The sequence below is a fragment of the Mustelus asterias genome, chromosome 27 (assembly GCF_964213995.1).
Source record: "Mustelus asterias chromosome 27, sMusAst1.hap1.1, whole genome shotgun sequence".
NCBI classification, from domain to species: Eukaryota; Metazoa; Chordata; class Chondrichthyes; order Carcharhiniformes; family Triakidae; genus Mustelus; species Mustelus asterias.
The window spans coordinates 42,757,709-42,781,436 of NC_135827.1; the positions used below are offsets into that span (position 1 = coordinate 42,757,709).

General features: G+C 47.9%; 1 protein-coding gene across 2 annotated transcripts; it reads right to left on the minus strand.

The window, feature by feature from the left end:
• Window positions 1-1,467: 1,467 nt before the first annotated feature.
• LOC144480056 (T-cell surface glycoprotein CD3 epsilon chain-like) lies at window positions 1,468-14,585 on the minus strand. Of its 2 annotated transcripts, none has more exons than XM_078199221.1 (6): window positions 14,363-14,585; window positions 10,548-10,568; window positions 10,232-10,441; window positions 9,364-9,489; window positions 5,768-5,856; window positions 1,468-2,100 (listed from the first exon to the last, which is right to left on the minus strand). In XM_078199221.1, exons 1-6 carry the CDS (start codon window positions 14,406-14,408, stop codon window positions 2,053-2,055), a joined length of 540 nt encoding a protein of 179 aa, XP_078055347.1. In that variant the 5' UTR covers window positions 14,409-14,585; the 3' UTR covers window positions 1,468-2,052. The 2 variants fall into 2 exon arrangements, with proteins under 2 accessions (XP_078055347.1, XP_078055348.1); XM_078199222.1 differs by having other exon boundaries at window positions 14,347-14,585.
• Between the last annotated feature and the right edge of the window lie 9,143 nt (window positions 14,586-23,728).

A 23,728-nucleotide genomic window follows, 5' to 3' on the forward strand; every position in this document is an offset into this window, starting at 1 on the left:
TGGGAGTGTTTGATAGGGACAGTGTAGAGGGAGCTTTACTCTGTATCTAACCCCGTGCTGTACCTGTCCTGGGAGTGTTTGATGGGGACAGTGCAGAGGGAGCTTTACTCTGTATCTAACCCCGTGCTGTACCTGTCCTGGGAGTGTTTGATGGGGGACAGTGTAGAGGGAGCTTTACTCTGTATCTAACCCCGTGCTGTACCTGTCCTGGGAGTGTTTGATGGGGGACAGTGTAGAGGGAGCTTTACTCTGTATCTAACCCCGTGTTGTACCTGTCCTGTGAGTGTTTGATGGGGACAGTGTAGAGGGAGCTTTACTCTGTATCTAACCCCGTGCTGTACATGTCCTGGGAGTGTTTGATGGGGACAGTATAGAGGGAGCTTTACTCTGTATCTAACCCCGTGCTGTCCCTGTCCTGGGTGTGTTTGATGGGGACAGTGTAGAGGGAGCTTTACTCTGTATCTAACCCCGTGCTGTACCCGTCCTGGGAGTGTTTGATGGGGACAGTGTAGAGGGAGCTTTACTCTGTATCTAACCCCGTGCTGTACCTGTCCTGGGAGTGTTTGATGGGGACAGTGCAGAGGGAGGTTTACTCTGTATCTAACCCCGTGCTGTACCTGTCCTGGGAGTGTTTGATGGGGACAGTGCAGAGGGAGCTTTACACCACAATTGGTGATGAGACGGCGACTGAAATCTCAGTGAAATTAAACTTGCAAAAGGCAGGGTGTCTGATCAGAATGGACAGCCCCTTGAAGCGCTCGCAGCTGCATGGAGTGGATGGCCTGAATGGCCTCTTGCTCTGCTGTTGGTGCAGAGGCTAATTCCACACACGGGGACAGGTAGGAAATGCTGGGGTGTACAGTCAGCCGGCGGAGTGGGCGTGCCTGTGATCTTCCAACACTGTCCCCAGCAACTGGAACTCAGGAGTTGCCTGATCTTCAGGAGCTTGTGTTGCTGATTGGGCACTTAGACCATCCCTAATTGCAGATGATAGTGAGCTGCCTTCTTGACCTGGTGTTCTTCTAGATGGCAGAGGTGGTGGGTTTGGAAGGTGCTGTTTAAGGAGCCTTGGTGAGTTGCTGCAGTGCATCTTGTAGATGTTACACACAGCTGTCATTTTGAAGGGAATTTTTAACCATCACAATGACAGGTTTGACCCGGATGTTGTTGAGATACTTGGTGTCACCCAAGGTGAGTGCTGAGTGTTCCCTCACAGTCCAGACTTTAATCTTGGAGATGATGGGGATGTTTTGAGGGGTCGGGAAGTGAGCCATTTGTCAGAGTTAGCGGCCTCTGACCTGCTCCTTAGCCAATGAATGGAAAGGGTTGCTCCTGTGAAGCTTCTGCTCAATGATGACTCCAAGCAGCTTAGTAACAGGGACTTGCTGATTGGTGGTGATAATTGTCAAGCAGAGATCCTCTCGCACATTAACACTTTCTCACTTCCAACAAGAAAAACCATTCTGTACATTTGTTCACGACCTTTAATAATGTTATAAACATTGTCAATTATAGACGTCTCAATCATAAACAGAAAAACAGAAACAACGGACAAATCCCGGGCCTGAGAGAGAGAGAAATACATTGAACTGACAGACTTGGGCACAATGTCTAACTGGAGCTTTCTGTGAAGCGGGAGAGATCCAGAGTGCGGAATAAAGCTTTCCGCTGAACCCTCCAGGGAAGGGAAGAAACTCAGGAATCTCGAGCAAACACTGAGTGAATCTGAGAGAGGAACCTTGTCCCAGCTCAGCAACAGACTATTCAAAATCATCTCCATCCTTGGCTTTATCAACAGGGGCTTAAAGTACAGGAGTAAAGGGGAATTGAGCGGCGGGGTGCGGGGGGCGGAGGGGGGCGCGATTATATTTGTGAAGGGGAGGTGATCATATTTGTGGGGGGTTATATTTGTGGGATGGCTATATTTGAGGGGGGGGCTACATTTGTGGGGGGTGTTATATTTGAGGGGGGGTTATATTTGAGGGGGGGTTATATTGTTAGACAGGATGGGAGCGGGTCAATGATTGGAGAGGCCGTTGCACTCCAGCTGATCTATCGCTTCAGTCTGTCGTAAAGGTCTCGCTGTCCACTTTTGATTGGCTGAAAAAAATAAATGTCAGAAAAGGAAAGGAATTAATTTCATAAATAATCTTTCATTTCAACAATAACTTTTCAGGGTTCAGGGGGCGCTCGGGGGATGCTCGGGGGGGAGAGTGGGAGAGGACGGGTTCTCTGTGCGAAATGTGCAGATTCACATCTTTGTAAATTCTCCAGTTGATAAATTCCAATTCACTCCCAGCCGCTCTGCCAGATACTGACCTCCTCACTCACCTGAAGAAGGAGCGAGACTCCGAAAGCTCGTGCTACCAAATAAACCTGTTGGACTTTAACCTGGTGTTGTGAGGCTACTTACTGTGACCACCTCTTGAAACTGGAACTGATCCAGAACTCTGTTGCTGTATGTTAACTCAAACCCCCCACTCCCATTCACCTCGCTGCACTCACTCTCCCACATCCACTCAAACTATGCCATGATTTTAAAATTCTCCAGCTTGTTTCCATTCTCCCCATGGCCTCAACAGCCCCCCGCCCCCCAGCCACTGGAATCCGTGGCGGATTAACCATTAGGCTGAGTAGGCTTAAGCCTCGGGGCCCGGAAGGGAGGGGAGCCCCGAGAGCAAAAAGAATCACTAACTGTTCAGGTGAGTGTTCATTTTTGGCACTGAAGAGGATCAAAATCTATTTGCGCTCAACAATGAGCAATGAGAAACTTAGTCACTGGCACTCATGCACATTGAATCAGACACGCTTCGATCTGTTGATTTACACGCTGTTATCGACACTTTTGTAAACGAAAAAACACGGAAGCTTTTTAAAGTACAAATGTAAAGAAAATGGAAAATGAAAAATAAATGAATAAAAGGGCTGTAATTGATTCATGGAACTTTATGATACTATACATGTAGTACATTATACATAGTACAACAATATAAGTTATCTAACGTCACTTTATTCTATTCAATGAAGAGTGGGTCAGGGGGCAGGGGGCAGGGGGCAAGGTCAGGGGGCGGGGGCAGGGGGCAGGGGGCAAGGTCAGGGGGCAGGGGCAGGGGGCAGGGGGCAAGGTCAGGGGGCCTTACTAAAGCTCAGCCGAGGGGTCCGGGTGGTAGTTAATCCACCACTGACTGGAATGATAGCTGCAGCCCCCTCCTCACCAAATCCCCCTCCCAGCGCACCCTCTCTCGATCCATTTCATACGTCCCCGAAAACCATTGGATCTTAGAACATAGAACATAGAAAAGCGACAGCACAAACAGGCCCTTCGGCCCACAAGCTGCGTCGAACAATTTCTTTACCTTCCAGGCTCATCTATAACCCTCTATCTTACTAACCTCCATGAACCTATCCAAAAGTCTCTTAAAAGACTCAATCGAATCCGCTTCCACCACCACTACCGGCAGCCGATTCCACGCACCCACCACCCTCCGAGTGAAAAACTTACCCCTAACATCTCCTCTGTATCTTAATACCTCCCACAGCGGCTCAGAGTTAAATCTCTTTCATATCACACTCACAAAGCACGGGGATGTTTTAGTGCATTAAAGGTGCTATATAAATACAGTTAGTTGTTCTGATAAGATGATGCAAAATAAACCTCTCCTAAATTATTCATATGGACCCCAATATACTGGAGATACCCCCTCATTTCCAAGCAGCAGCATTGGGGGTGGGGGTACGGGAGGGGTGGCGGGTACTGGGGGGGTGGGGGGTACTGGGGGGTGGGGGGTACTGGGGGTGTGGGGGGTACTGGGGGGGTGGGGGGTACTGGGGGGTGGGGGGTACTGGGGGTGTGGGGGGTACTGGGGGTGTGGGGGGTACTGGGGGGTGGGGGTAGTGGGGGGTGGGGGGTAGTGGGGGTGTGGGGGGTACTGGGGGGGTGGGGGGTACTGGGGGGGAGGGGGTACTGGGGGTGTGGGGGTACTGGGGGTGTGGGGGGTACTGGGGGGTGGGGGGTACTGGAGGTGTGGAGGGTACTGGGGGTGTGGGGGGTACTGGGGGTGTGGGGGGTGCTGGGGGGGTGGGGGGTACTGGGGGGGAGGGGGTACTGGGGGTGTGGGGGGTACTGGGGGTGTGGGGGGTACTGGGGGGTGGGGGGTACTGGAGGTGTGGAGGGTACTGGGGGTGTGGGGGGTACTGGGGGTGTGGGGGGTGCTGGGGGGGTGGGGGGTACTGGGGGTGTGGGGGGTACTGGGGGGTGGGGGGTACTGGAGGTGTGGAGGGTACTGGGGGTGTGGGGGGTACTGGGGGTGTGGGGGGTGCTGGGGGGGTGGGGGTAGTGGGGGGGCTGTAATTTACTTTCACTTCACAGACCAGTCAAGGCATTGGTTAAGAGATTCCATCCTCAAGATGCTACCTCCAACAGTGCGGCACTCCCTCAGTACTGCCCCCTGACAGTGCGGTACTCCCTCAGTGCTGACCCTCCGACAGTGCGGCACTCCCTCAGTGCTGACCCTCTGACAGTGCGGCACTCCCTTGGTACTGACCCTCTGACAGTGCGGCACTCCCTCAGCACTGACCCTCTGACAGTGCGGCACTCCCTCAGCACTGACCCTCTGACAGTGCGGCACTCCCTCAGCACTGACCCTCTGACAGTGCGGCACTCCCTCAGTACTGACCCTCTGACATTGCGGCACTCCCTCAGCACTGACCCTCTGACAGTGCGGCACTCCCTTAGTACTGACCCTCTGACAGTGCGGCACTCCCTCAGTACTGACCCTCTGACATTGCGGCACTCCCTCAGTACTGACCCTCTGACAGTGCGGCACTCCCTCAGCACTGACCCTCTGACAGTGCGGCATTCCCTTAGTACTGACCCTCTGACAGTGCGGCACTCCCTCAGCACTGACCCTCTGACAGTGCGGCATTCCCTTAGTACTGACCCTCTGACAGTGCGGCACTCCCTCAGTACTGACCCTCTGACAGTGCGGCACTCCCTCAGCACTGACCCTCTGACAGTGCGGCACTCCCTCAGCACTGACCCTCTGACAGTGCGGCACTCCCTCAGTACTGACCCTCTGACAGTGCGGCACTCCCTCAGTACTGACCCTCTGACATTGCGGCACTCCCTCAGTACTGACCCTCTGACAGTGCGGCACTCCCTCAGCACTGACCCTCTGACAGTGCGGCATTCCCTTAGTACTGACCCTCTGACAGAGTGGCACTCCCTCAGTACTGACCCTCTGACAGTGCGGCACTCCCTCAGTACTGACCCTCTGACAGTGCGGCACTCCCTCAGTACTGACCCTCTGACAGTGCGGCACTCCCTCAGCATTGACCCTCTGACATTGCGGCATTCCCTCAGTACTGACCCTCTGACAGTGCGGCACTCCCTCAGTACTGACCCTCTGACAGTGCGGCACTCCCTCAGCACTGACCCTCTGACAGTGTGGCACTCCCTCAGTACTGGAATGTCAGTGTGGACTCTGTGCCTCTGGAATGAGGCTGTAACCAATGTGTTGAAGTTAGTTTGAGGTCACCGAGCTCTGTTTCTGAGATTCAGTGAGGACTCTCATTCTCACAGTCACAGCTATCGGACAGAATATGATTGGACAGAGATGTTAGTTTAACAGTGCAAGGAGGAGAATGGAGCTTTGCGAATGAGGAGGAATATGTGGGGAAGGTTTTTGGGGAATGCCCCCCGATGTGTTAATAAACAGAGGTTTTCACTTGGGGCTGAGTTTGGGTGTGAACATTCGACTGGATTTACCGCGTAATCCGATTGTTGATGTGAAGCCGCTATGTTAGTTCCCCGACCCATCGGAACGTCAGGATCTCCGAGCTGCTGGTTCCGGTATTCTGCAAGAAAACAGAAAGTGTTGCAAGTTGTCAGATAGCAGGAGGTTGGATAGAAAATAATTCTCTGTCTACACTGTGCCCATCAAACACTCCCAGGACAGGTACAGCACGGGGTTAGATACAGAGTAAAGCTCCCTCTACACTGTCCCCCATCAAACACTCCCAGGACAGGTACAGCACGGGGTTAGATACAGAGTAAAGCTCCCTCTACACTGTCCCTCATCAAACACTCCCAGGACAGGTACAGCACGGGGTTAGATACAGAGTAAAGTTCCCTCTACACTGTCCCCATCAAACACTCCCAGGACAGGTACAACACGGGGTTAGATACAGAGTAAAGCTCCCTCTACACTGTCCCCATCAAACACTCCCAGGGCAGGTACAGCACGGGGTTAGATACAGAGTAAAGCTCCCTCGACACTGTCCCCATCAAACACTCCCAGGGCAGGTACAGCACGGGGTTAGATACAGAGTAAAGCTCCCTCTACACTGTCCCCATCAAACACTCCCAGGATAGGGATAGGTGGGTTCTGACCTGCTTTCGTGATGATGTCACTGGTCAGGTGATCCAAAGGCCTGGGTAGTCCTCTGGGTGTTTTATTCTTTTTATTATTTATGGGATATTGACATAATTGGCTGGACTGGCAGATTCCCTTCCTAAAGGACATTAAATCCCTCATGGCTTCTGGCAGAATTTAAATTCAATTCATGAAAAAAATTGTAATTGTTTTAGCGACAATGACCATGAAACCATTGTCAGAAAAACCCATCTGGTTCACTCATGTTCTTTAGGGAAGGAAATCTGCTGTCCTTACCCGGCCTGGCCTACATGTGATTCCAGAGCCACAGCAATGTGGTTTAATATTAAATTATTTCTGCAATGACCAAACACTCAGTTCATTGGTTAAACCCACATCCCAACAAATAATATATCTGTGAAAGCAAAATAGTGCAGATGCTGAAAATCTGAAACAAAAATAGAAAATGGTGAAAAATCTCAGCGGGTCTGACAGCGACTGTGGAGAGAGGGAAACAGAGTTAACATTTATTAGGCAGGAACTGAAGAATGTAGATTGGGGGCAGATGTTTGGGGGCAAATCAACGTTTGGCACGTGGGAGACATTCAAGTGTAAGTTGATAGGGATTCAGGACCGGCACATTCCTGTAAGGATGAGGGATAAGTATGGCAAGTTTTGGGAACCTTGGATAACGAGAGATATTGAGAGCCTAATCAAAGAGAAAAAGGAAGCATTTGTCAAGGCTAGGAGGCTGGGAACACACGAAGCAAGTATGGAATACAAGGAAAGTAGAAAGAAACTTAAGCAAGGAGTAAGGAGGGCTAAAAGGGGTCATGAGAAAGCATTGGCCAGCAGGATTAAGGAAAATCCCAAGGCTTTTTATACGTATATAAAGAGCAAGAGGGTAGCCAGGGAGAGGGTTGGCCCACTCAAGGACAAGGGAGGGAATCTATGCGTGGAGCCAGAGGAAATGGGCGAGGTATTAAATGAGTACTTTGCGTCAGTATTCACCAAAGAGAAGGACTTGGTGGATGATGAGTCTGGGAAAGGGTGTGTAGATAGTTTGAGTCATGTTGAGATCAAAAAGGAGGAGGTATTGGGGTTCTTGAGAAACATTCAGGTAGACAAGTCCCCAGGGCCTGATGGGATACACCCCAGAATACTGGGAGAGGCAAGGGAGGAAATTGCTGGGGCCTTGAGAGAAATCTTTGTATCCTCACTGGCTCCAGGGGAGGTCCCAAAGGATTGGAGAATAGCCAATGTTGTTCCTTTGTTTAAGAAGGGTAGCAAGAATAATTCAAGTAATTACAGGCCAATGAGCCTTACATCAGTGGTAGAGAAATTATTGGAGAGGATTCTTTGAGACAGGATTTATTCCCACTTGGAAATAAGTGGACGTATTAGTGAGAGGCAACATGGTTTTGTGAAGGGGAGGTCGTGTCTCATGAACTTGATCGAGTTTTTCGAGGAAGTGACGAAGATGATTGATGAGGGTAGGGCAGTGGATGTTATCTACATGGACTTCAGTAAGGCCTTTGACAAGGTCCCTCATGGCAGACTGGTACAGAAGGTGAAGTCGCATGGGATCAGAGGTGAGCTGGCAAGGTGCATACAAAACTGGCTCGGTCAAAGAAGACAGAGGGTAGCAGTGGAAGGGTGTGTTTCTGAATGGAGGGCTGTGACAAGTGGCGTTCCTCAGAGATCAGTGCTGGGACCTTTGCTGTTTGTAATATATATAAATGATTTGGAGGAAAATGTAACTGGACTGATTAGTAAGTTTGTGGATGACACAAAGGTTGGTGGATTTGCGGATAGCGATGAGGACCATCAGAGGATACAGCAGGATATAGATTGGTTGAAGACTTGGGCAGAGAGATGGCAGATGGAGTTTGATCCGGACAAATGTGAGGTAATGCATTTTGGAAGGTCTAATACAGATAGGAAATATACAGTAAATGGCAGAACGCTTAAGAGTATTGATAGGCAAAGGGATCTGGGTGTACAGGTACACAGGTCACTGAAAGTGGCAATGCAGGTGGAGAAGGTAGTCAAGAAGACATACGGCATGCTTGCCTTCATCTGCCGGGGCATTGAGTTTAAAAATTGGCAAGTCATGTTGCAGCTTTATAGAACCTTAGTGAGGCCGCACTTGGGATATAGTGTTCAATTCTGGTCGCCACACTACCAGAAGGATGTGGAGGCTTTGGAGAGGGTACAGAAAAGATTTATCAGGATGTTGCCTGGTATGGAGGGCATTAGCTATGAGGAGAGGCTGGAATAACTTGGTTTGTTCTCACTGGAACGACGGAGGTTGAGGGGAGACCTGATAGAAGTCGACAAGATTATGAGAGGCATGGACAGAGTGGATAGTCAGAAGCTTTTTCCCCAGAGTGGAAGAGTCAATTACTAGGGGGCACAGGTTTAAGGTGCGAGGGGCAAGGTTTAAAGGAGATGTACGAGGCAGATTTTTTACACAGAGAGTAGTGGATGCCTGGAACTCGTTGCCGGGGAGGTAGTGGAAGTGGATACGGTGATTTTTAAGGAGTGTCTGGACAAGTACATGAATAGGATGGGAATAGAGGGATATGGTCCCCAGAAGGGTAGGGGGTTTTAGTTCAGTCGGGCAGCATGGTCGGTGCAGGCTTGGAGGGCCGAAGGGCCTGTTCCTGTGCTGTAATTTTCTTTGTTCTTTGTTCGTTCCAATGTTAAACTTCTTCAGAACAGAAAACACATTTGTTGTGGACTGGAAGTTTTGCTTGTCTTTCCACAGACGCTGCCAGACTCGCTGAGTGTTTCAGGACTTTGTGTTTCTATTTTACAAGGTAAGTCTAACGAGTGATGTGGCTAACTCTGAGAGCTGGTTAAAGTTAACCACAGAGTCACACATCGGGAAAGAGCTGCCGGGAGACCAGAGAATCAAACGTTTTTACATTCAGCAACACCTTTTGAATCCAGGCTCAGATTAACAAGAATTAAAATGAATTCCAACCTTTAGTAACTGCTCTTCTCTTTGCAAAACAATAAACTGACAAAGCGACCAGAAAGGTGACCACCAAATCTCCGCAGATAATTCCAATCACTGTCCCAGCATTCAGCTCAATGCAGTCTTTACAAACTAGCAAAGAGAAAGAGACAATTTAAACATCAGACTGCACTTCTAGAATGTTCTAGAATTGACACAGAAACAGGCCCTTTGGCCCATTGGGCCTCTGCTGTTATTTATGGTCATTGTAGAGTTTCCTCTCTCACTAAGTTTTGATTCCATTCTCCCCGTTTGCTTCAGAATATTTACAGTGAATTATCTGAGATGAATTCTCAGGTTAATAAAGTTTGATCTAAGATTGGATTCCAGAGCTAAACCTGCGTCACCTCACACTGCAATGTCGACTATGATTCCAAAAGCGACTTCAGCAGATTTGCAAGACAGAGTCACACAGCACAGAAACAGGCCATTGGGCCTCTGCTGATGTGCCTAACTGTGTTGCCCTGAATCAGCAAGAATCTAAACATGTCCCAAGAGTGAAGAACATTCTCAGCAGAGAGGCTTTTGTCTCCTGCTCCCAGGATGGATGCAGGAATCAGCGGGGAGAGAGGTTCGGGACATTTCCCCAAAGTCAGAAATTTGTCAAGTTGCCCATTTGAAAGATTCTGAATATTTAGAGAATTGCAGCAACATGCGGGAAATTGGAAAGGTGAATAAACCAAACAAATCATTCAGAAACTGAAAGGTAATGCGGTAAATTAGCAGAGATCAAATCCGATTAATCTGGAGACCTGTTTTTTGCAACAAGTCTCTTAAATGCCGACATTGTCTGTCTTGTGTCACATTCACAATCTGACTCTGAGACAGGAATTACCTTTTGCTCGGACATAAAATATGTATTTTCCAGACTCGGAATTACAGAAATACTGCCCGTTATCAGATTCTGAGTAATCCTGGATTCTGTAGCTTTGTCCTTCTTCGCTAATTTTTGATTTGTCTGCTTTGTCAGGGTGGCCCCAGAGCTCAACCTTATCGAAGGGGCAGGTTAAAATGATTGTGGTTCCAACACGTTCCACGGTACCCACTAAAAGAAGCAAAGTTTGTGTCAGGAATATTCTCTCATCATGAAACAATTTCAGAATTTGTTGAATTTCAGGAAACAGCCCAGGAAATGTTAACGTTTTACTTACTCTCTGGATTTGCTCCTACTCCTGTAAAAATGGAAAGAAATAAACTTAGCAATCATTTTAATATCTCAACAACATTTACATTTTGTCAACTTAAAACTATCCCTTCAGATTAATTTCCATTTCCTGTTCTGCCAACGTGACCATTTTCTGTTCAAGATGTTGTAGAGATTTTCCTCGGTGACTCTGGCTTGGATCTGGAGGCTGCGATCTCACCAAAAATCACTGTGACACTCAGGGATACCGGTGTTGTGTTGAGAGAGAGAGAGACAGAGAGAGAGAGACAGAGAGAGAGAGACAGAGGGAGAGAGAGAGACAGAGGGAGACAGAGGGAGACAGAGAGAGAGAGAGAGAGACAGAGAGAGAGAGAGAGACAGAGAGAGAGAGACAGAGAGAGAGAGAGAGACAGAGGGAGACAGAGAGAGAGAGAGAGAGAGACAGAGAGAGAGAGACAGAGAGAGAGAGACAGAGAGAGAGAAATAGAGAGAGATAGACAGAGAGAGAGAAACAGAGAGAGAGAGAGAGACAGAGGGAGAGAGAGAGAGACAGAGAGAGAGAGACAGAGAGAGAGAAACAGAGAGAGAGAGAGACAGAGGGAGACAGAGAGAGAGAGAGAGACAGAGAGAGAGAGAGAGGCAGAGAGACAGAGAGAGAGAAACAGAGAGAGAGAGAGACAGAGGGAGACAGTGACAGAGAGAGAGACAGACAGAGGGAGACAAGAGAGAGAGAGACAGAGAGAGAGAGACAGAGAGAGAGAAACAGAGAGAGAGAGAGAGACAGAGGGAGACAGAGAGAGACAGAGAGACAGAGAGAGAGACACAGAGAGAGACAGACAGAGGGAGACAAGAGAGAGACAGAGAGAGAGACACACAGAGAGAGAAACAGAGAGAGAGAGAGACAGAGAGAGAGAGAGAGACAAAGAGAGAGACAGACAGAGAGAGAGACAGACAGACAGAGAGAGAGAGAGAGAGTGACAAAGAGAGACAGAGAGGCAGAGAGACAGAGAGAGACAGAGAGACAAAGAGAGAGACAGAGAGAGAGAGACAGGGAGAGATACAGAGATCTCCCCACCCTGGTCAAACAATCATCAGCAGAGGCTGGAGCTTAGCAAAGATTTGCCAAAAACAAAACACTTTGTTAACAGGAAAAGCTTTTATTCTAATAATTCAGAAAATTACCAGTAACATTTAAATATGTTTTAGTTCAAATTAAATGTGTATAATTATTCCAGAAATGAACTGTTTTCACCCACAGTATTTCATTGGTGAAATAAAAGGGGCCAAATGGTTTGGACATTCGATAACAGCAACATGAATTAGACCTTTTTATTCAGAAGTTAACTGAAATATTTCCCAGAAAATTGATGTTAATTTAGGAGCATTAATTTAATTTAAAGATTAAAAGATAAGTAAAATATCCGGAATTCTCTGGCCGTTTGCGCCTCGCCGTCGCTATCGGCAGGAACGGAGAATTTGGTCCTCAGTCAAATCACCATTCACTGGCCGAGGATTCCGGCCACGGGCTGGGCCGAGGATTCCGGCCACGGGCTGGGCCGAGGATTCCGGCCACGGGCTGGGCCGAGGATTCCGGCCACGGGCTGGGCCGAGGATTCCGGCCACGGGCTGGGCCGAGGATTCCGGCCACGGGCGAGGATCTGACCCTTTGTGATTTTCTCAGATATGAGAATTGTCCCAGGTGGTTTTCACACAGTTACCGGAATCTGCTAATGTGATAGATCAGCTTTACACAGAGAAAAATCCCAATAATAACACTGAACGATCAGTTAATGTCCTCCTTAGAATTAGACTTCAGAGCAAAGAAGGAGGCCATTCGACCCATCGATTTTGCTAGTTTATTTTATGGTCTTTAATCTAATCCCAATCTCCCTGCATCCTACCTAAATTCTTTTGAATTCTGCACTTTTGATGTATCTAATCTGCTGCCCACTTTTGAAGTTAGTTGACTCACAAATAATGGCCCCGATACCAGGAGAACAAACACCCTCTTCTCTTTGAAGCAACATTATAGGAAATATTAATCTCGACCTGAGAGGGTAAACAAGGCCAGCAAAAAGATGACATATCCAGGGTACAGTGAATGGTAGGGCTCTGCAGAGTGTTGAGGAACAGAGGAACCTAGGAGTACAAGCATATAGTTCGTTGAAAGAGGTGTCACAGTTAGACAGGGTGGTGAAGAAGGTGTTTCGCACACTGGCATCCATCAGTCAGGGCTTTGAGTATAGCAGTTGGGCCATAATGTTACAGTTGTATAAGTCGTCGGTGAGGCCACACTTGGAGTATTGTGTACAGTTTAGGTTACCCTGTTATAGGAAAGACATTGATAAACTGGAAAGAGTGCAAAGCAGATTTATGAGGATGTTGTCACGGCAAGTGGGCCTGAGTTATAGGGAGAGGTTGGCCAGGCTAGGACTTTATTCCTTGAAATGTTGGAGGATGAGGGGTGACCTTACTGATGTGTATAAAACCATGAGGAGCGTCAATAGGATCGCACACAGTCTTTTCCCAGGGAAGGGGAATTGAAAACTAGAGGGCATAGGTTTAAAGTGAGAGGGGAAAGATTTAAAAAGGACCAGAGTAGCAACGTCTTCACCCAGAGGGTGGTGCAGATATGGGTGAGTTGCCAAAGAAAATGGTTGAAGCAGGTACAACAGCAACATTTAAAAAGCATTTGGATAAGTACATGGATGAGAAAGGATTAGAGCAATATGGGCCACACACAGGCAATTGGGACTAGCTGGAAGGGCACCATGGGCAGCATGGACTGGTTGGGCCGAACGGCCTGTTTCCGTGCTGTATTGTTCGACAACTGTATGACTTTATCCGAGAGTGCGGCATTCCCTCAGTACTGACCCTCTGACAGTGCAGCACTCCCTCAGCACTGACCCTCTGACTGTGTGGCACTCCCTCAGCACTGACCCTCTGACAGTGCGGCACTCCCTCAGCACTGACCCTCTGACAGTGCGGCACTCCCTCAGTACTGACCCTCTGACAGTGCGGCACTCCCTCAGCACTGACCCTCTGACAGTGCGGCACTCCCTCAGTACTGACCCTCTGACAGTGCGGCATGCCCTCAGTACTGACCCTCTGACAGTGCGGCACTCCCTCAGTACTGACCCTCTAACAGCGCGGCACTCCCTCAGTACTGACCCTCTGACAGTGCGGCACTCCCTCAGCACTGACCCTCTGACAGTGCCGCACTCCCTCAGTCCTGACCCTCTGACAGCGCGGCACTCCCTCAGTACTGACTCTCTGACAGCGCAGCACTCCCTCAGTACTGACCCTCTAACAGTGCGGCACTCCCTCAGTACTGACCCTCTGACAGTGCGGCACTCCCTCGGTACTGACCCTCTGACAGTGCGGCACTCTCTCAGTACTGACCCTCTGACAGTGCGGCACTCCCTCAGTACTGACCCTCTGACAGTGCGGCACTCCCTCGGTACTGACCCTCTGACAGTGCGGCACTCTCTCAGTACTGACCCTCTGACAGTGCGGCACTCTCTCAGTACTGACCCTCTGACAGTGCGGCACTCTCTCAGTACTGACCCTCTGACAGTGCGGCACTCTCTCAGTACTGACCCTCTGACAGTGCGGCACTCTCTCAGTACTGACCCTCTAACAGTGCGGCACTCCCTTAGTACTGACCCTCTGACAGTGTGGCATTCCCTCGAGACTGGCACTGGGAGTGACAGGCTGGATTATGGGTTTATGTTGGGGTAGGGGATGAAAATTAATCAATAAAATTAAATTCACAAAGTTGTAAACGTTTCAATGTTTGCACCAACCTGAAACTGAACTCACCCTGTAGCAGTGAGATTGCGACCAGTATAGCTCCGATCCTCCCCATCTCTGCAGCCAGATATACGGCAGCAACTCAATCCTTCCCCAGCGCTAACACACGGCAAGATCGTTTCAAACTGCCAGAACGTGGAGAAGGAACATGAAGAGAGAGGTGTTTGACTGAGTTTGACCTGATTATATCTCAGGAAGTTTGTCAGCCTCCTCTGTGCTCACTCATGTCTGTGAGGTGTTTGCAGCTTCAGAGACGTTGTTGTTGGAAGTTGTGCAGCAGGAAATAGCAGATCAGTGATCAGAGCCCACACATCACCACTACCTCAACCCAGATACACAGCCCAGATACACAGCCCAGATACACAACCCAGATACACAACCCAGATACACAACCCAGCCAATACACAACCCAGATACACAACCCAGATACACAACCCAGATACACAACCCAGATACACAACCCAGCCAATACACAACCCAGATACACAACCCAGCCAAAACACAACCCAGATACACAACCCAGCCAATACACAACCCAGATACACAACCCAGCCAATACACAACCCAGATACACAACCCAACCAATACACAACCCAGATACACAACCCAGTCAATACACAACCCAGATACACAACCCAGCCAATACACAACCCAGATACACAACACAGCCAATACACAACCCAGATACACAACCCAGCCAATACACAACCCAGATACACAACCCAACCAATACACAACCCAGATACACAACTCAGCCAATACACAACCCAGCCCAGATACACACACCAGCCCAGATACACAACCCAGCCAATACACAACCCAGATACACAACCCAGCCAATACACAACCCAGCCAATACACAACCCAGATACACAACCCAGCCAATACACAACCCAGCCCAGATACACAACCCAGAAATACACAACCCAGCCAATACACAACCCAGAAATACACAACCCAGCCAATACACAACCCCGCCCAGATACACAACCCAGAAATACACAACCCAGCCAATACACAACCCAGCCCAGATACACAACCCCGCCCAGATACACAAACCAGCCCAGATACACAAACCAGCCAATACACAACCCAGCCCAGATACACAACCCAGCCAATACACAACCCAGATACACAACCCAGCCAATACACAACCCAGATACACAACCCAACCAATACACAGCTCAGATACACAACTCAGCCAATACACAACCCAACCCAGATACACACACCAGCCCAGATACACAACCCAGCCAATACACAACCCAGATACACAACCCAGCCAATACACAACCCAGCCAATACACAACCCAGATACACAACCCAGCCAATACACAACCCAGCCCAGATACACAACCCAGAAATACACAACCCAGCCAATACACAACCCAGAAATACACAACCCAGCCAATACACAACCCAGCCCAGATACACAACCCAGAAATACACAACCCAGTCAATACACAACCCAGAAATACACAACCCAGATACACAACCCAGCCAATACACAACCCAGCCCAGATACACAAACCAGCCCAGATACACAAACCAGCCAATACACAACCCAGCCCAGATACACAACCCAGCCAATACACAACCCAGATACACAACCCAGCCAATACACAACCCAGATACACAACCCAACCAATACACAACTCAGATACACAACTCAGCCAATACACAACCCAGCCCAGATACACACACCAGCCCAGATACACAACCCAGCCAATACACAACCCAGATACACAACCCAGCCAATACACAACCCAGCCAATACATAACCCAGATACACAACCCAGCCAATACACAACCCAGCCCAGATACACAACCCAGAAATACACAACCCAGCCAATACACAACCCAGAAATACACAACCCAGCCAATACACAACCCCGCCCAGATACACAACCCAGGAATACACAACCCAGCCAATACACAACTCAGAAATACACAACCCAGCCAATACACAACCCAGATACACAACTCAACCAATACACAACTCAGATACACAACTCAGCCAATACACAACCCAGCCCAGATACACACACCAGCCCAGATACACAACCCAGCCAATACACAACCCAGATACACAACCCAGCCAATACACAACCCAGCCAATACACAACCCAGATACACAACCCAGCCAATACACAACCCAGCCCAGATACACAACCCAGAAATACACAACCCAACCAATACACAACCCAGAAATACACAACCCAGCCAATACACAACCCCGATACACAACCCAGGAATACACAACCCAGCCAATACACAACTCAGAAATACACAACCCAGCCAATACACAACCCAGCCCAGATACACAACCCAGAAATACACAACCCAGTCAATACACAACCCAGAAATACACAAACCAGATTACCAACCCAGCCAATACACAACCCAGCCCAGATACTCAACCCAGCCCAGATACACAAACCAGCCAATACACAACCCAGCCCAGATACACAACCCAGCCAATACACAACCCAGCCCAGATACACACACCAGCCCAGATACACAAATCAGCCCAGATACACAACCCAGCCAATACACAACCCAGCCCAGATACAAAAACCAGCCAATACACAACCCAGCCCAGATACAGAAACCAGCCCAGATATACACACCAGCCCAGATACACAACCCAGCCAATACACAACCCAGCCCAGATATACACACCAGCCCAGATACACAACCCAGCCAATACACAACCCAGCCCAGATACACACACCAGCTCAGATACACAAACCAGCCCAGATACACAACCCAGCCAATACACAACCCAGCCCAGATACACACACCAGCCCAGATACACAAACCAGCCCAGATACACACACCAGCCCAGATACACAAACCTGCCCAGATATACAAACCAGCCCAGATACACACACTGGCCCAGATACACAAACCAGTTAATACATAAACCAGCACAGACACACAAACCAGCCCAGTTACACACACTAGCTCAGATACAAACACATGCTAACTCCCTCCACAGTCTAACATTTCCAACCTATCCTTCAAACTAAACAACATTCTCTCAGTGTCCAGATCAAAGTGAACTAATCAAAATTCCCGGGAGTGAGTTACAGACTGGAATCTAATCGAGGGGTTCGGGGTGGTTTATATATGGAATACCAAATCCCTGGGGGTGAGTTATAAACTGGAATCTAATCGAGGGGTTCGGGGTGGTTTATATATAGAATAACAGATACCTGGGAGTGAGTTACAGACTGGAATCTAATCGAGGGGTTCGGGGTGGTTTATATATAGAATAACAGATACCCGGGAGTGAGTTACAGACTGGAATCTAATCGAGGGGTTTAGGGTGGTTTATATATAGAATAACAGATACCCGGGAGTGAGTTACAGACTGGAATCTAATCGAGGGGTTCGGGGTGGTTTATATATAGAATAACAGATACCCGGGAGTGAGTTACAGACTGGAATCTAATCGAGGGGTTTAGGGTGGTTTATATATAGAATAACAGATACCCGGGAGAGAGTTACAGACTGGAATTTAGTCGAGGGGTTTGGAATGCTCTATTTCATTGGTTAAATAATCCCGAGACAGGATTGAAATCACACCACAGGAATTGGGAATTCAATTTCTATGAATATGAATTTCTATGACTATCATCGATAGTCACGGGTGAGGTGCCTGAAGATTGGAGAGTGACAAATGTTGTGCCTTTGTTTAAAAAGGGCTGCAGGGAAAAGCCTGGGAACTACAGGCCAGTGAGCCTCACATCTGTGGTGGGTAAATTGTTGGAAGGTATTCTGAGAGACAGGATCTACAGGCATTTAGAGATGCAAGGACTGATTAGGGACAGTCAGCATGGCTTTGTGAGTGAAAAATCATGCCTCTCAAATTTAATAGAGTTTTTTGAAGGGGTAACCAAGAAGGTAGATGAGGGCAGTGCAGTTGATGTTGTCTACATGGACTTTAGCAAGGCCTTTGACAAGTTACCGCATGGTAGGTTGTTGCATAAAGTTAAATCTCACGGGATCCAGGGTGAGGTATCTAAATGGATACAAAATTGGCTTCTTGACAGAAGCCAGAGGGTGGTTGTAGAGGGTTGTTTTTCAAACTGGAGGCCTGTGACCAGCGGTGTGCCTCAGGGATCAGTGCTGGGCCCACTGTTATTTGTCATTTATATTAATGATTTGGATGAGAATATAGGGGGCATGGTTAGTAAGTTTGCAGATGACACCAAGATTGGTGGCATAGTGGACAGTGAAGAAAGTTATCTCCAATTGCAACGGGATCTTGATCAATTGGGCCAGTGGGCTGACGAATGGCAGATGTAGTTTAATTTAGACAAATGCGAGGTGATCCGTTTTGGTAGATTGAACCAGGGCAGGACTTACTCAGTTAATGGTAGCGCATTGGGGAGAGTTACAGAACAAAGAGATCTAGGGGTACATGTTCTTAGGTCCTTGAAAGTGGTGTCACAGGTGGACAGAGTGGTGAAGAAGGCATTCGGCATGCTTGGTTTCATCGGTCAGAACATTGAATACAGGAGTTGGAACATCTTGTTAAAGTTGTACAAGACATTGGTAAGGCCACACTTGGAATACTGTGTGCAATTCTGGTCACCCTATTATAGAAAGGATATTATTAAACTAGAAAGAATGCAGAAAAGATTTACTGGGATGCTACTGGGACTTGATGGATTGAGTTATAAGGAGAGGCTGAATAGACTGGGACTTTTTTCTCTGGAGTGTAGGAGGCTGAGGGGTGACCTTATGGAGGTCTATAAAATAATGAGGGGCATAGACAAGGTAGATAGTCAATATCTTTTCCCAAAGGTAGGGGAGTTAAAACTAGAGGGTATAGGTTTAAGGTGAGAGGGGAGAGATACAAAAGTGTCCAGAGGGGCAATTTTTTCACACAGAGGGTGGTGAGTGTCTGGAACAAGCTGCCAGAGGTACTAGTAGAGGCGGGTACAATTTTATCTTTTAAAAAGCGTTTAGATAGTTACATGGGTACGATGGGTATAGAGGGATATGGGCCAAATGCGGGCAATTGGGATTAGCTTAGGGGTTTTTTTTAAAAAGGGCGGTATGGACAAGTTGGGCCGAAGGGCCTGTTTCCATACTGTAAACCTCTATGACTCTATGAATAAATAAATCTGGATTCAAACCTAATCTCAATAACGGCCATGAAACTTTTGGATTGTTGTAAAAACCCTGGTTATCCCTGGCTCCCTGTCGATGGCCCCCATCTTAAATGGCACCAGTTGGTGAAGTGTCAAGGGTTCCTCCAAATGGTGGCCAATCCCCTGCGGCTGCAGCAAGGGGACAGCAGGGGGCAGTGCTGCTCTACATTAAATGGATATGCAGGCAACACCACCACCTGCTGGATACACGACAAAACAACAACTGGTGAGCACAGGGTCCCTTTAAAAGCCACCCCAGAGGAATCCCTGCACCACCTCCCATCACCTCAAACTGCCTTCTCCTGTCTCCAATACTTTTATAATTAATCAATGATAATGAAGAAAAACACAATCAATTTAATTCCGGATGTGATTTTCCTGGTTTAGCTCATTGTTAGTCCTCGATTAAGGCAATAATTCCTGGAGATCCATAGGGTCATACAGCACAAAAAGAGGCCCTTCAGCCCATCATATCCATGACAGCCATCAAGCAGCTATTTATTCTAATCCCAGTTTCCCCTCTACTCAGGGGAAACATTCCTTCCTCTCTGAATTAATTGTTTTTCTTCATTATCAATGATTAATTATAGAAGTATTGGAGACAGGACATGAATCCTCTGGGATAGGAACTTCCTAACCCACAGACTACAATCAGTAAGGAGAGGCAATGACATCTCCACAATCATCCTCAGCACCGGTGCCCCACAAGGCTGTGCCCTCAGCCCTGTACTATACTGATTTGATTTGATTTATTATTGTATACAGTGAAAAGTATTGTTTCTTGCGCGCTATACAGACAAAGCATACCGTTCATAGAGAAAGAAAGGAGAGGGTGCAGAATGTAGTGTTACAGTCATAGCTAGGGTATGGAGAAAGATCAATTTAATGCAAGGTAGGTCCATTCAAAAGTCTGACAGCAGCAGGGAAGAAGCTGATCTTGAGTCGATTGGTGCGTGACCTCAGACTTTTGTATCTTTTTCCCGAAGGAAGAAGGTGGAAGAGAGAATGTCCAGGGTGCGTGGGATCCTTAATTATGCTAGCTGCTTTTCCGAGGCAGCGGGAAGTGTAGACAGAGTCAATAGATGGGAGGCTGGTTTGAGTGATTGACTGGGTTTCATTCACAACCCTTTGTAGTTTCCTGCAGTCTTGGACAGAGCAGGAGCCATACCAAGCTGTGATACAACCAGAAAGAATGCTTTCTATGGTGCATCTGTAAAATTTCCTTAGTCTTCTGAGAAAGTAGTGGTGTTGGTGGGCTTTCTTAACTATAGTGTCGGCACGGAGGGACCAGGACAGGTTGTTGCTGATCTGGACACCTAAAAACTTGAAGCTCTCGACCCTTTCTACTTCGTCCCCGTTGATGTAGACAGGGGCATGTTCTCCTTTACGCTTCCTGAAGTCGATGACAATCTCCTCCGTTTTGTTGACATTGAGGGAGAGATTATTGTTGCCGCACCAGTTCACCAGATTCTCTATCTCATTCCTGTACTCTGTCTCGTCATTGTTTGAGATCCGACCCACTACGGTGGTGTCGTCAGCAAACTTGAAAATCGAATTGGAAGGGAATTTGGCCGCACAGTCACAGGTGTATAAGGAGTATAGTAGGGGGCTGAGAACACAGCCTTGTGGGGCACCGGTGTTGAGGATGATCGTGGAGGAGGTGTTGTTGCCTATCCTTACTGACTGTGGTCTGTGAGTTAGGAAGTTCAGGATCCAGTTGCAGAGGGAGGAGCCGAGCCCCTGGCCACGGAGTTTAGAGATGAGATTCGTGGGAATAATGGTGTCGAAGGCTGAGCTGTAGTTGATAAATAGGAGTCTGACACAGGTGTCCTTGTTATCCAGGTGTTCCAGGGTTGGGTGCAGGGCTGGGAGATGGCATCTGCTGTGGACCTGTTGTGGCGGTAGGTGAACTGTAGTGGATCCAGGTAGTCCGGGAGGCTGGAATTGATTCGTGCCATGACTAACCTTTCCAAGCACTTCATAATGACGGATGTCAAAGCCACTGGACGATGGTCATTAAGTCTAGCTCCCTGGCTTTTCTTTGGTACCGGGATGAAGATCATCTTCTTGAACTGCTTACGTACTCCTTATACACTTATGACTGTTTGGGCAAATTCCCCTCCAACTCCATTTTCAAGTTTGCCGACGACACCACCATAGTGGGTCGGATCTCAAACAATGACGAGACAGAGTACAGGAATGAGATAGAGAATCTGGTGAACTGGTGCGGCAACAATAATCTCTCCCTCAATGTCAACAAAACGGAGGAGATAGTCATTGACTTCAGGAAGCGTAAAGGAGAACATGCCCCTGTCTACATCAGGGGGACGAAGTAGAAATGGTCGAGAGCTTCAAGTTTCCAGGCGTCCAGATCACCAACAACCTGTCCTGGTCCCCCCATGCAGACACTATTGTTAAGAAAGCCCCACCAATGCCTCTTCTTGCACAGGAGACTAAGGAAATTTGGAACGTCAGCTACAACTTTCACCAACTTTTACAGATGCACAATGGGAACTATCCTTTCCGGATGTATCACAGCTTGGTATGGGCTCCTGCTCTGCCGAAGACCACAAGAAACTACAAAGGGTCGTGGACAAAGCCCAGTCCATCACCCAAACCAGCCTCCCATCCATTGACTCTGTCTACACTTCCCACTGCCTCAGAAAAGCAACCAGCGTAATTAAGGACCCCACACACCCCAAACATTCTCTCTTCCACCTTCTTCCGTCGGGAAAAAGATATAAAAGTCTGAGATCGACTCAAGAACAGCTTCTTCCCTGCTGCCATCAGACTTTTGAATGGACCTACCTCATATTAAGTTGATCTTTCTGTACACCCTAGCTGTGACTGTAACACTACATTCTGCACCCTCTCCTTTCCTTCTCCCCTACATACTCTATGAAAAGTCTCCTTTGTCTTTATAGCACTCAAAAAACAATACTTTTCACTATAAACCTATAGGTGTGACAATAATAAATCAAATCAAAAATCTATGCTATGTTCCTCATAATTTTGTACACCTCAATCAGGCCTTCTCTCAGCCTTCTCTGCTCCAAGGAAAACAACCCCAACCAAACCAGCCCCTCTTGAAAGCTGAAACACTCCACCCAGGCAACATCCTGGAGAATCTCCTTTGCATCCTCTCCAGTGCAATCAGAACTTTTCTATAATGTGGTGACCAGAACTGCACTCAGCACTCTAGCTGTGGCCTAACCAGTGTTTTATACAGCTCCATCACAACCCCCCTGCTCTTATATTCTAGGCTTTGGCTAATAAAGGCAAGTATCCTATATGCCGCCTCAACCACCTTATCTACCCATCCTGCTACCTTCAGGATTCTATTGTGATGATACTGTGCCTTTAAGAAATGTATTTGTGTCATGTTTCTTGTGCAGGAATTTTTTTAGCAGTCTGTTCTATTAACCGGTGCCGCTTTGTCTGTAACCAACAGCCCAAATTGATCTTAATTGCTAAAATGTTTGTTTTAATCTGGGTTAATGCAGTGTTTTTACTTTAATATTTTCTCCTGGGGTTTTTCAGAGTAGGGATTGATTGGGTTGATTGACAGGTTAGGTCATGTGACTGGGCGGGGCCAGGCTCACAAAGAGAAAACAAGCTCAGTTGGTGCTTGGCAGCTGTTGAGAGAAGAAATAGCTCTGTGTCTCTCAGGAGATTGGAGACCGCCACCTGCCAGAAAATAGTCTCTTTCTCTGAATTTTTGCTGTTTGAAGTTAAATCTTTCTCTGGAGACTGTTGTATGGGAGTCAGAAGACAGGTGGCTGTCTAGCTCTCTGTCCAAAGGGTTAAAACCCGGACACGTAGCACCCATGTGAGCGTATCTGTTTCTGGGTTAACTGATTCTGAAAAAGGATGTATGTCTGTGGGGTTATTGCTTCCATTGGAACTGTAGTTCCCTGCAGTGCAGGGGGAGGCTATTTGTTCCATCAGGGTAAGGGGTTTAGATGGGGAGGAGTTCGTTAGGTGTGTTCAGGAGGGTTTCCTGACACAGCATGTGGACAGGCCTACAAGAGGAGAGGCTGTACTTGATCTGATACTGACCAATGAACCTGGACAGGTGTCAGATCTCTCAGTGGGAGAGCATCTTGGGGATAGCGATCATAACTCTATCTCCTTTAGGCTTGCATTGGAAAAAGAGAGGATCAGGCAAGCTAGGAAAGTGTTTATATGGAGTAAGGGGAAATATTAAGAC

Excerpts from the sequence above, each read along its gene's own strand:
- LOC144480056 (XM_078199221.1), bottom strand. The coding sequence starts at position 14,408 with ATGGGGAGGATCGGAGCTATACTGGTCGCAATCTCACTGCTACAGG. Across the intron at positions 5,857-9,363 it reads GAGAAGAGCAGTTACTAAAG|AATACCGGAACCAGCAGCTC; the intron begins GTTGGAATTCAT and ends GTTTTCTTGCAG. Across the intron at positions 2,101-5,767 it reads ATCAACAATCGGATTACGCG|CCAATCAAAAGTGGACAGCG; the intron begins GTAAATCCAGTC and ends TATTTTTTTCAG.